Source organism: Dama dama, chromosome 16 (genome assembly GCF_033118175.1).
Source record: "Dama dama isolate Ldn47 chromosome 16, ASM3311817v1, whole genome shotgun sequence".
NCBI lineage: Eukaryota > Metazoa > Chordata > Mammalia > Artiodactyla > Cervidae > Dama > Dama dama.
Genome location: NC_083696.1, coordinates 11206012 through 11219720, shown reverse-complemented (window position 1 = coordinate 11219720; position 13709 = coordinate 11206012). Strand labels below are relative to the sequence as shown.

The window sequence follows — 13709 nt, the reverse complement described above, 5'->3', positions numbered from 1 at the left end:
AAATGTTGCTCTTTTATACCCAAACATACCCATTTAATTCTCACCTGTTTTGGAAAGGTTTTCATTTTCATCTGCATAATTTATTATTTCTGGCATTAAGTTTAATGACTCCTTCAGTTCTGAGAGTGATGGAATATCAACTTCTTGTTTGTGGCTTATAGGTACTAACAATTCACATTCAAGCAAAGTTGATGACTAAAATAATATATAGGTAAGACAAGTTTTTAGTGAGGCTTTCCAAACAAATATTTCTGAGTTCACAAAAAGATACATTTGCTTAATTGGTATAATTTAATAACTAAATCCACACTCAAAAACTTTAATGCTCTGCAGACATTTTATTTTAAAAGTAAGTGTAGCAGCCCAAAATAATATATTACAAGCAATTTTCTGTTTGAATAAAATCCTTCATGGCCACTGTTTACATTAGTGATGTACAATATCCCTAGATATAGAAATATTTTCTTTTGTGTTAATAACATTTCAAAATTCTAAGTTAAATCAATCACTGCAGCAAATGAGAGTTGGTGAATGGAGTAAAAAGAGTAGGTGGAATGGAATGGATCTTTACTGCATTCCATAGAATTTATTTCTCTCATTCCGACAGAACTGGATTCTTCAACACGTGAGACTATATATGCATAGCTCTCAGGATTAACAGGGGAAGAAGAAAGAGACTGGAGAAAAGGAGCTAACAGGTGAATTAATATTTTTACCCTGTGTGTTAAAGTTTTTGTTTGTAAAAAATAGAAACGTTTAAATGTCTTAAGACCAATGTATATATAACCTCTTAGTGTCCTATACCAGGTATATTGATTAAAATTATTGGGAGAGGTTTTAAAATTCCCTATACCTGGGATGCACACCAGACCAATTAGATCAGAATACAATCTGAGTAGGATCCAGGCTTCAGAATTTTATTAAAATTTATCAAGTAATTTCAATGCATAGCCAAGGTTTAGACTGCTATCTCTGAAGTATATTTGACTCTTTAATTGATATATGTTCAACCCATCATTGAGTTTTTTAACTTGGCAACAGTAGATGGCCAATGTATATTACCACAACTTATAAAAGTATGACTTACTAACTTTAATTTAAAAATTACTGAAAGCAAATACTACAGCTTCATTTAAACCTACTGTATCTTTGAGTTTCTCCTGACAAAAGTCCTCTTTATCCATGTAAAAATCTTCTTTCACAAAACATTTTACATCTCCTTGAAAAGAGAAACACTCCCTTAACAAAAAATAAAACATTAAATTAGTGTTTACTAAAAGCAAGGTACATACCAAATGTAGTTAGTCAAAATACATAGTGATTAAAATTAGACTTGAGGTAATAATAAACTACTATGATTGATAGCATCTAGACTTGTGAACATACAAAGAATATTTTCTCCTCTTAAAAATATTTACGACACTGGGCAATTAAGTACCTGAAAAATTTAGCTTCTGTGGAGATCTGTGCTTTGAAATCTGGCAAGGGATCCTTTACTAAAAATAGTTTTAGCCTACTCAACAGAGTGTGCAAAGTTGGTAGGTGACTTTTATAGGCCATCAAATAACTTACAAAAATTATTTCTTCATCCATAGACAAATCTGAAAATAAATAAGAAATATAACAGAATAAGAACAAATCTAAAAGTTATACAAAAGGATCTAGATAATTACTGTAGTCAGCCATTGATACAGTTGGGGTTTACAAACACATTTTATTTATTTAGTTATTTAAAGAGTGGTTGATGTACAATATTATGTAAGTTACAGGTGTATAATACACTGATTCACAATTTTTAAAGGTTATACTCTACCTATAGTTATTATAAAATATTGGCTATATTCCCCCCTGTTGTACAATGTATCATTGTAGCTTATTTTATACATAATAGTCAAACAAATTTTAAATTCTTTAGTTCTTCATTGTACTGTGCAAATAAATCATGTTGCATGGTACTGGTACAGAGGTAGAAGCTCAAAAAAATTTAACATGGTTTAGTACAGGGCATGGCAACTCACTCCAGTATTCTTGCCTGGCGAATTCCATGGACGGAGAAGCCTGGTGAGCCACAGTCCATGGGGTCACAGAGTCGGACACAACTGAGTGACTAACACTTTCACAATTTCACATTCAGTACACTGAGGAGGGCTTCCCTGGTAGCTCAAATGGTAAAGAATCTGCCTGCAATGCAGGAGACCCAGGTTCCATCCCTGGGTTGGAAAGATCTTTTGGAGAAGGAAAAGCTTCACTCCAGCATTCTTGTCTGGAGAATCCCCTGAACAGAGGAGCCTGGTGGGCTTCAGTCCATGGGGTCACAAAGAGTCGGACACAACTGAGCAATCGATTAAGCACAGTACAGTACACTGAGTAGTAACCAAATATCCTGAAAGAGTTGTAAAGGCTCAGATTTTTTCCCCAGTAAAATTAATGTAATCGATGGAGGAAGTTATCTCGTGGTCTTATGCCTCAAACTAGCCAGTTAGCCTTAGCAAGACTAAAGAAATAAAAGCAAAAAAATAAATAAATAAATAAATAAAATAAATAAAAGCATTTGACTTTTGCTGATCCCAGTCTTTTCTTCTCTACATGATTTTATCTCGTAAGGTCTCCAATTCATCTCCAGAGATTCACACTAGGGAGTGGAGATGGTCTAAAAAGCCTACAAATGAGACCAACTCTGATTCTAGCACTCTAAAGTCGTTCAAACACATTTGTTATAAAATTAATTACAATGAAAGCTATATAGCAAAGTATCTTCTAGAGAAGTGTGATATAGCTTACATGTTAGAAAACACGACTGCTAACACCTAACTGCTGAAACGGGTTTCTCCTCTCTATCCTCACTCTGTCATGTTTGGGTCACTTTAGAATCTTAGCTAACAGTATCAGTGCTTTAGCAGTTTCTAGGCCCAGGGATGGAAGGGGGAGCAATGGTCTCTTGTTCTGGGCAGTGGCCTTTCAGTTAAGTAATTTTAAATGGTATGAGAGAAGGATAGTATGAAGTGAGGTCTCCCATGACCAACTATTTGATACATCATTGGTACGCATGTACATAATAAATATATGGTGTCCAGTAGGCAGGCCATGACCATGCCTCTGCCTGGTGCTAACTTAAAATACCAAAAGAGAAATTGTTATGTAAACTAGCCTCCTAAGAGATTGTTTATCAGAACTTGTTAAGTTCCTGACAATCCTGTGGCTGAGAACATCCCATGATATGCCAGAGAAAGCTGGCTAATCACCACCATGTCTAAGCAGGCTTTAGCTGAAATAATTAAAGAAGATTCATTCGTACATCCATTCTGTAAATAGTAATGAAGTCATATTAATAGTAAAGACTAAAAAATCATTCATTTATATCCCCATCTCCACTTTCCACTTTGAAACACTGATCCTCTAGCTGTCTTTCCTTCCTAAAGGCTCATCCTAGTACTTCGGGAGTCCATGGGGACATCTCATATTGGTTTTTGTTTTTTTTGTTTTTTTCATTTATTTGTATTAGTTGGAGGCTAATTACTTTACAATATTGTAGTGGTTTTTGCCATACAGTGACATGAATCAGCCATGGGATTTACATGTGTTCCCATCCTGAACCCCCCTCCCACTTCCCTCCCCATCCCATCCCTCTGGGTCATCCCATATCAGTTTTGAGGTCTTTTTTTCTAACCACTCTGTTTTGTTGAGCCACCTGAGGGCAGCATCACACCACAACCAATGTTCTTTTTATCTGTACGAAGGTTTTAACAGGTGCTATTTCCTTATAGTCTTATGACTATATGCATTCCCTGGATCTCTTACCTTATTACACTGGTATATGTACCAATACAGATATGAGGAGACTGTTTTCCTCTGTTGTAGAGGAGTGTTAAGTTATCATAAGGAAACAAAATTTTGGCTAGTTAGCTATGAAAAAAAAGCAAAAAAGAGATCTACTGACAGGAAAGAGGATAGAGTTATTCTTGGCAGAAAACCCAATACAATGAAATGAAAACAACTGAGTTCACTAAACTGATAAAAAAATTATAAAAAATGGTTTTCAAATATATATATATATATGCATATATATATATATATGAACCTAGTCAAAAATTAATGGAAAAACGTGTTCATTATGGCCACAAACATACAAATATTGAGAAATAACCACCAGAAGTGTGCAGAATGTCTATGGAAGATACCGTAAAATGTTACCGAGGATCATTACCAATAGACAAAAATAAAAACAACAAAACTTGAAGAAAAGGCAAAATAAACCATTTTCCTGGCTAAAAAAGGTTAACTATGGTAAAAACTAAAAGGTTTCAATTTCTCAAGAAGTCTGTCTTAGAATTTGGAAAACTAATCAGATTACTTGTAATCACAAAGTAAATCTGGAAGAATACAGATGTGAGAATAGGGGGGGAAAGACTATTAATACAAGATATATTCGTATATTAAATAGCTAAAACTGTATGATACTGACACAATAATAGGCAAGTCAGTAAAACATACTAGAATATCCAGAAACAAACTATAATGTGGATAAGGATTTGGCATATAATGTAAGTGACATTTCTAATCAATGGGGAAAGCAAAGAGGATTCCCCAAATAATATTGGGACCACTGCCAAAACATTTGGGATTTTTGAAAAGTTTTACTTTTAATCATATAAAATCTTAAAGGAAACTTTAAGTAAAAATATGAATAAATATTTATTTACTCCAAGGAAGAATTTTCTAAGTATAAAAACAATGAAAGAAATCATAAAGGGAATGGTTAGGTTCAAGTTAAATATATTTGGGGTTATTGATACCATTGATATATAAAGATAAAATACAAGAATAGAAAAAGAGACAAAAAAGAATCATTCCACAAAATAAAAATATGCAAATGAACACTGAACACCAGTAATTTTAAAAATGCAAGTAAAGGGGGAGGAGCTAAGATGGCGGAGGAATAGGATGGGGAGACCACTTTTTCCCCTACAAATTCATCAAAAGAACATTTGAACGCTGAGCAAACTTCACAAAACAACTTCTGACCACTAGCAGAAGACATCAGGCGCCCAGAAAAGCAGCTCATCGTCTTCGAAAGGAGGTAGGACAAAATATAAAAGATAAAAAGAGAGACAAAGAGCTAGGGATGGAGAACCGTCCCGGGAAGGGAGTCGTAATAGAGGAGTTTCCAGACACCAGGAAACCCTCTCACTGGTGGGTCTGGGGAAGTTTTCGAATCTTGGAGAGCAACCTAACTGGGAGGAAAAATAAATAAAACTCACAGATTACATGTCTAAAAGCAACTCCCAGCAGAAAAGTACCCCAGACGCCCACATCTGCCACCAGTAAATGGGGGCGGAACGGAGAGGAGCGGGTGGCATTGCTTCGGGTAAGGACCAGGCCTGAATGCCCTGAGGGCAATCGGAGGGAGCTAACGTGAGATAGCAACTTAAACTGTGGGATAGCAAGAGAGAGAGAGAGAAAATTAACTGGCCCGAACACACTGCCAGCCATTCGCAGAACACAAGGACTGAGCAATTCCAGAGAAGAGCTAGCTGGCGACGGACCGGCTCATCCCCCGCTGGAGGCAGGAGGCAGCGGGGAGGGGAAAGGGGCAAACTAGGCCCCAGAGATGGCACCCCCTACCAAACTGCAAACAGGCTTCCAGCTTCTAACCAAAGACTTCCTGAGATTCTGGATGGTTGACATCTGCCGGGAGGGTCGCGGCTAGAGGCCAGCTCCCGAGAACAGACACAAGGCGAACCCGACAGGCACGCGCGGAAACTGAGGCTGGGACCACGGGGGGAGAAGGCGCACCACACCTGGGGAGAGTGCGCCCGTCAAGCTGCCTCCTCCCCCTTTTCTACCCAATCCAATTCTGTGAATCTCTGTGGGTGTCTGGGCTACGGAGAACACTTTGGGAACAGAGAACTGCATAGATCTGTCTCTCTCCTCTTGAGTCCCCCTTTTTCTTCTTCTGCTCATCTCTATCTCCCTCCTCCCTCTCCTCTTCTTCATGTAACTCTGTGAACCCCTCTGGGTGTCCCTCACGGTGGAGAATCTTTTCACCATTAACCTAGAAGTTTTATTATAAGTGCTGTATAGTTGGAGAAGTCTTGAGACTACTGGAAGAATAAAACTGAAATCCAGAGGCAGGAGACTTAAGCCCAAAACCCGAGAACACCAGAAAACTTCTGACTACACGGAACATTAAGTAATAAGAGACCATCCAAAAGCCTCCATACCTACACTGAAACCAACCACCACCCAAGAGCCAATAAGTTCCAGAGCAAGACATACCACACAAATTCTCCAGCAACGCAGGAACACAGCCCTGAGTGTCAACATACAGGCTGCCCAAAGTCACACCTAACACATAGACCCATCTCAAAACTCACTACTGGACACTCCATTGCACTCCAGAGAGAAGAAACCCAGTTCCATGCACCAGAACACCGATGCAAGCTTCCCTAACCAGGAAACCTTGACAGGCCAATCATCGAACCCCACCCACTGGGGGAAACCTCCGCAATAAAAAGGAACCACAGACCACCAGAATACAGAAAGCCCACTCCAGACACAGCAATCTAAACAAGATAAAAAGGCAGAGAAATACCCAACAGGTAAAGGAACATGAAAAATGCCCACCAAGTCAAACAAAAGAGGAGGAGACAGGGAATCTACCTGAAAAAGAATTTAGAATAATGATAATAAAAATGATCCAAAATCTTGAAAACAAAATGGAGTTACAGATAAATAGCCTGGAGACAAAGACTAAGAAGATGCAAGAAATGTTTAATAAGGACCTAGAAGAAATAAAAAAGAGTCAATTAAAAATGAATAATGCAATAAATGAGATAAAAAACACTCTGGAGGGAACCAACAGTAGAATAACGGAGACAGAAGATAGGATAGTGAGGTAGAAGATAAAATGGTGGAAATAAATGAAGCAGAGAGGAAAAAAGAAAAAAGAATCAAAAGAAGTGAGGACAACCTCAGGGACCTCTGGGACAATATGAAATGCCCCAACACTTGAATCATAGGAGTCCCAGAAGAAGAAGACAAAAAGAAAGGCCATGAGAAAATACTCGAGGAGATAATAGCTGAAAACTTCCCTAAAATGGGGAAGGAAATAGCCACCCAAGTCCAAGAAACCCAGAGAGTCCCAAACAGGATAAACCCAAGGCGAAACACCCCAAGACACATATTAATCAAATTAACAAAGATCAAACACAAAGAACAAATATTAAAAGCAGCAAGGGAGAAACAACAAATAACACACAAAGGGATTCCCATAAGGATAACAGCTGATCTATCAATAGAAACCCTCCAGGCCAGAAGGGAATGGCAGGACATACTCAAAGTAATGAAAGAGAATAACCTACAACCTAGATTACTGTACCCAGCAAGGATCTCATTCAGATATGAAGGAGAATTCAAAAACTTTACAGACAAGCAAAAGCTGAGAGAATTCAGCACCATCAAACCAGCTCTTCAACAAATGCTAAAGGATCTACTCTAGACAGGAAACACAGAAAAGTTGTATAAACGTGAATCCAAAACAACAAAGTAAATGGCAATGGGACCATACCTATCAATAATTACCTTAAATGTAAATGGGTTGAATGCCCCAACCAAAAGACAAAGACTGGCTGAATGGATACAAAAACAAGACCCCTATATATGCTGTCTACAAGAGACCCACCTCAAACCAAGGGACACATACAGACTAAAAGTGAAGGGCTGGAAAAAAATATTTCACGCAAATGGAGACCAAAAGAAAGAAGGAGTTCCAATACTCATATCAGATAAAATAGACTTTCAAATAAAGGATGTGAAAAGAGACAAAGAAGGATACTACATAATGATCAAAGGATCAATCCAAGAAGAAGATATAACAATTATAAATATATATGCACCCAACATAGGAGCACCACAATATGTACGGCAAATGCTAACGAGTATGAAAGAGGAAATTAATAGTAACACGATAATAGTGGGAGACTTTAATACCCCACTCACAACTATGGATATATCAACTGAACAGAAAATTAACAAGGAAATACAAACTTTAAATGACACAATGAACCAGCTAGACCTAACTGATATCTATAGGACATTTCACCCCAAAACAATAAATTTCACCTTTTTCTCAAGCACACAAGGAACCTTCTCCAGAATAGATCACATCCTGGGCCATAAATCTCGCCTTGGGAAATTCAGAAAAATTGAAATCATTCCAGTCATCTTTTCTGACCACAGTGCAGTAAGATTAGATGTCAATTACAGGAAAAAAATTATTAAAAATTCAAACATATGGAGGCTAAATAACACACTTCTGAATAACCAACAAATCATAGAAGAAATCAAAAAAGAAATAAAAACATGCATAGAAATGAATGAAAATGAAAACACAACAACCCAAAACCTATGGGACACTGTAAAAGCAGTGCTAAGGGGAAGGTTCATAGCATTACAGGCTTACCTCAAGAAACAAGAAAAAAGTCAAATAAATAACCTAGATCCACACCTAAAGCAATTAGAGAAGGAAGAAATGAAGAACCCCAGGGTCAGCAGAAGGAAAGAAATCTTAAAAATCAGGGCAGAAATAAATGCAAAAGAAACTAAAGAGACCATAGCAAAAATCAACAAAGCTAAAAGCTGGTTTTTTGAAAAAATAAGAAAAATTGACAAACCATTAGCAAGACTCATTAAGAAACAAGGGGAGAAGAACCAAATTAACAAAATTATAAATGGAAATGGAGAGATCACAACAGACAACACTGAAATACAAAGGATCATAAGAGACTACTACCAGCAGCTCTATGCCAATAAAATGGACAACTTGGAAGAAATGGACAAATTCTTAGAAAAGTATAACTTTCCAAAACTGAACCAGAAAGAAATGGAAGATCTTAACAGACCCATCACAAGCAAAGAAATTGAAACTGTAATCAGAAATCTTCCAGCAAACAAAAGCCTAGGACCAGATGGCTTCACAGCTGAATTCTACCAAAAGTTTAGAGAAGAGTGAACACCTATCTTACTCAAACTCTTCCAGAAAATCATAGAAGAAGGTAAACTTCCAAACTGATTCTATGAGGCCACCATCACCCTAATTCCAAAACCAGACAAAGATGCCACAAAAAAAAGAAAACTACAGGACAATATCACTGATGAATATAGATGCAAAAATCCTTAACAAAATTCTAGCAAACAGAATCCAGCAACATATTAAAAAAAATCATACACCATGACCAAGTGGGCTTTATCCCAGGAATGCAAGGATTCTTTAATATCTGCAAATCAATCAATGTAATATACGACATTAACAAATTGAAAGATAAAAACTATATGATTATCTCAATAGATGCAGAAAAAGCCTTTGACAAAATTCAACATCCATTTATGATTAAAACTTTCCAGAAAGCAGGAATAGAAGGAACATACCTCAACATAATAAAAGCTATATATGACAAACCCACAGCAAGCATTACCCTCAATGGTGAAAAATTGAAAGCATCTCCCCTAAAATCAGGAACAAGACAAGGGTGCCCACTCTCACCGCTACTATTCAACATAGTTTTGGAAGTTTTGGCCACAGCAATCAGAGCAGAAAAAGAAGTGAAAGGAATCCGGATAGGAAAAGAAGAAGTGAAACTCTCACTGTTTGCAGATGACATGATCCTCTACATAGAAAACCCTAAAGACTCTACCAGAAAATTACTAGAGCTAATCAACGAATATAGTAAAGTTGCAGGATATAAAATTAACACACAGAAATCCCTTGCATTCCTATACACTAACAATGAGAAAACAGAAAGAAATTAAGGAAACAATACCATTCACCATTGCAACAAAAAGAATAAAATACTTAGGAGTATATCTACCTAAAGAAATGAAAGACCTATACATAGAAAACTATAAAACACTGTGAAATAAATCCAAGAGGATGGAGAAATATACCGTGTTCATGGATTGGAAGAATCAATATTGTCAAAATGACTATACTACCCAAAGCAATCTATAGATTCAATGCAATCCCTATCAAGCTACCAACGGCATTTTTCACAGAACTAGAACAAATAATTTCACAATTTGTATGGAAATACAAAAAACCTCGAATAGCCAAAGTAATCTTGAGAAAGAAGAATGGAACTGGAGGAATCAACCTGCCTGACTTCAGACTATACTACAAAGCCACAGTCATCAAGACAGTATGGTACTGGCACAAAGACAGAAATATAGATCAATGGAACAGAATAGAAAGCCCAGAGATAAATCCACGAACCTATGGACACCTTATCTTCGACAAAGGAGGCAAGAATATACAATGGAGGAGAGGGTGTGGAGAAAAGGGAACCCTCTTACACTGTTGGTGGGAATGCAAACTAGTTCAGCCGCTATGGAAAACAGTGTGGAGATTTCTTTAAAAACTGGAAATAGAACTGCCATATGACCCAGCAATCCCACTTCTGGGCATACACACTGAGGAAACCAGATCTGAAAGAGACACGTGCACCCCAATGTTCATCGCAGCACTGTTTATAATAGCCAGGACATGGAAGCAACCTAGATGCCCATCAGCAGACGAATGGATAAGGAAGCTGTGGTACATATACACCATGAAATATTACTCAGCCATTAAAAAGAATTCATTTGAATCAGTTCTAATGAGATGGATGAAACTGGAGCCCCTTATACAGAGTGAAGTAAGCCAGAAAGATAAAGAACATTACAGCATACTAACACATATATATGGAATTTAGAAAGATGGTAACGATAACCCTATATGCAAAACAGAAAAAGAGACACAGATATACAGAACAGACTTTTGGACTCTGTGGGAGAAAGCGAGGGTGGGATATTTCAAAAGAACAGCATGTATACTATCTATGGTGAAACAGATCACCAGCCCAGGTGGGATGCATGAGACAAGTGCTCGGGCCTGCTGCACTGGGAAGATCCAGAGGAATCGGGTGGAGAGGGAGGTGGGAGGGGGGATCGGGATGGGGAATACGTGTAAATCTATGGCTGATTCATATCAATGTATGACAAAACCCACTGAAATGTTGTGAAGTAATTAGCCTCCAACTAATAAAAAAAAAGAAAGAAAAAAAAAAAAGAAAATTAAAAAAAAAAAAAAGAATATACAATGGAAAAAAGACAACCTCTTTAACAAGTGGTGCTGGGAAAACTGATCAACCACTTGTAAAAGAATGAAACTAGAACACTTTCTAACACCATACACAAAAATAAACTCAAAATGGATTAAAGATCTAAACATAAGTCCAGAAACTATAAAACTCCTAGAGGAGAATATAGGCAAAACACTCTCTGACATAAATCACAGCAGGATCCTCTATGACCCACCTCCCAGAATATTGGAAATAAAAGCAAAAATAAACAAATGGGACCTAATTAAATTTAAAAGCTTTTGCACAACAAATGAAACTATAAGCAAGGTGAAAAGACAGCCCTCAGAATGGGAGAAAATTATAGCAAATGAAGCAAGAGACAAAGGATTAATCTCAAAAATATACAAGCAACTTCTGCAGCTCAATTCCAGAAAAGTAAATGACCCAATCAAAAAATAGACCAAAGAACTAAACAGACATTTCTCCGAAGAAGACATACAGATGGCTAACAAACACATGAAAAGATGCTCAACATCACTCATTATCAGAGAAATGCAAATCAAAACCACAATGAGGTGCCATTACACACCAGTCAGGATGGCTGCTATCCAAAAGTCTACAAGCAATAAATGCTGGAGAGGTTGTGGTGAGGGTGTGGAGAAAAGAGAACCCTCTCACACTGTTGGTGGGAATGCAAACTAGTACAGCCACTATGGAGAACAGTGTGGAGATTTCTTAAAAACCTGGAAATAGAACTGCCATATGACCTAGCAATCCCACTCCTAGGCATACACACCGAGGAAACCAGATCTGAAAGAGACACGTGCATCCCAGTGTTCATCGCAGCACTGTTTATAATAGCCAGGACATGGAGGCAACCTAGATGCCCATCAGCAGACGAATGGATAAGGAAGCTGTGGTACATATACACCATGAAATATTACTCAGCCATTAAAAAGAATTCATTTGAATCAGTTCTAATGAGATGGATGAAACTGGAGCCCATTATACAGAGTGAAATAAGCCAGAAAGATAAAGACCAATACAGTATACTAACACATATATATGGAATTTAGAGAGATGGTAATGGTAACCCTATATGCAAAACAGAAAAAGAGACACAGAAATACAGAACAGACTTTTGGACTCTGTGGGAGAAGGCGAGGGAGGGATGTTTCGAGAGAACAGCATCAAAACATGTATATTATCAAGGGTGAAACAGATCACCAGCCCAGGTTGGATGCATGAGACAAGTGCTCAGGGCTGGTGCACTGGGAAGACCCAGAGGGATCGGGTGGAGAGGGAGGTGGGAGGGGGGATCGGGATGGGGAAGACATGTAAATCCATGGCTGATTCATGTCAATGTATGGCAAAAACCACTACAATATTGTAAAGTAATTAGCCTCCAACTAATAAAAATAAATGGAAAAAAAAGTCAGTAAAGAAAAAGAAAAAAAAAAAACACCACTACTTCTTTGTCAAAAAAAAAAAGCAAGTAAAAATATAATTTTTTGCCAGTCACATTGGATAAACATTTTACAACATCAGATTTAGAATATAATTTGGATAATATATATCTTTAAGTATTACTTACTCTAAATTCATAAAAACTGAGTGAACTTCCTGACCTAACACTGCAACTATTTTACCTCCACGTTGAATTATGGTTTCACATTAATTTGATAAGATTGAAAATCTTCAGAATAAATGGGAAAATAAAATATAACTATTACTTAATAATCTAATAATTTAATGTTATACCAGATTGTCATGTCATCAGATCTCTACAGAGATGCTATCACTATAGCAATATGTTGTGAGCAACCTATGATGAAACCTCTGAGGCTATTTTGAGGCCCAGCACACTTAAACTCCAAAAACAGCTAAATTACAAAAAGGAGATTAATATGAAAGAAAATATTTCACTAATGTGGCAAAGCTTTGAATTTCAATTTTGCAGGTGGATATCCCTAGCAAAATAATAATAAAAAAAAAATCCAGTAAAACAAAAAAAATCACTGAAATGAAAATTTATATATTAGTAAAAAATGTTTTATAACAATGGAAAGAACAAATGTTTTACCTTGTTTCTGTGCTTGAAGTGACGGACATTTTTCTAAGCAGGTGACAAGTGTAAAGAATTCCTTATATTCCTTATGGGTATACAAGCTGGCTTCCTCTGCTTCAGTTTGGGAGTTTGGGTTTGAACTCGGAACAATTTCATCAAATTCACAGTTAAGCTGGGTCACCATTCCTGTAACTGTTTTTCTATGATATACGAAAATTACTGATTTTGTGTATATCTTATTTTAAAACATGTTTATTAACAAATAATGCATGTTCACTGTAGAAAGTTACCAAATTCCAATAGATATAGAGAGACATTACCCATAGATCCATCATTCAAGAGATCAATTAAAAAAATAAGTATTTTCTCAATTATTTTTGAATATTTTTAAACAAAAGTGGATTCATATACATAGTATTTTGTAACCTGTTCTTTTCTACTAAGCAATGAAGCATGAGTACATTTACATGTCAATCAATGTACATTCACTTCATTTTTTGAGTGATGAACAAGATCCCGTTGTATAG

The 13709-nt window shown here is 36.9% G+C and overlaps 1 protein-coding gene across 1 annotated transcript in view; it reads right to left on the bottom strand.

Annotated features, from left to right (window-relative positions):
• Positions 1–13709, bottom strand: part of SHOC1 (shortage in chiasmata 1) — an 88345-nt gene that overhangs the window by 60374 nt on the left and 14262 nt on the right. The window contains exons 4-7 of the mRNA XM_061163427.1: positions 13198–13382; positions 1439–1601; positions 1125–1239; positions 45–195 (exon numbers count right to left, since the gene is read on the bottom strand). Coding sequence (XP_061019410.1) covers positions 45–195; positions 1125–1239; positions 1439–1601; positions 13198–13382 — 614 coding nt within the window. The remainder of the gene's footprint in view (positions 1–44; positions 196–1124; positions 1240–1438; positions 1602–13197; positions 13383–13709) is intronic.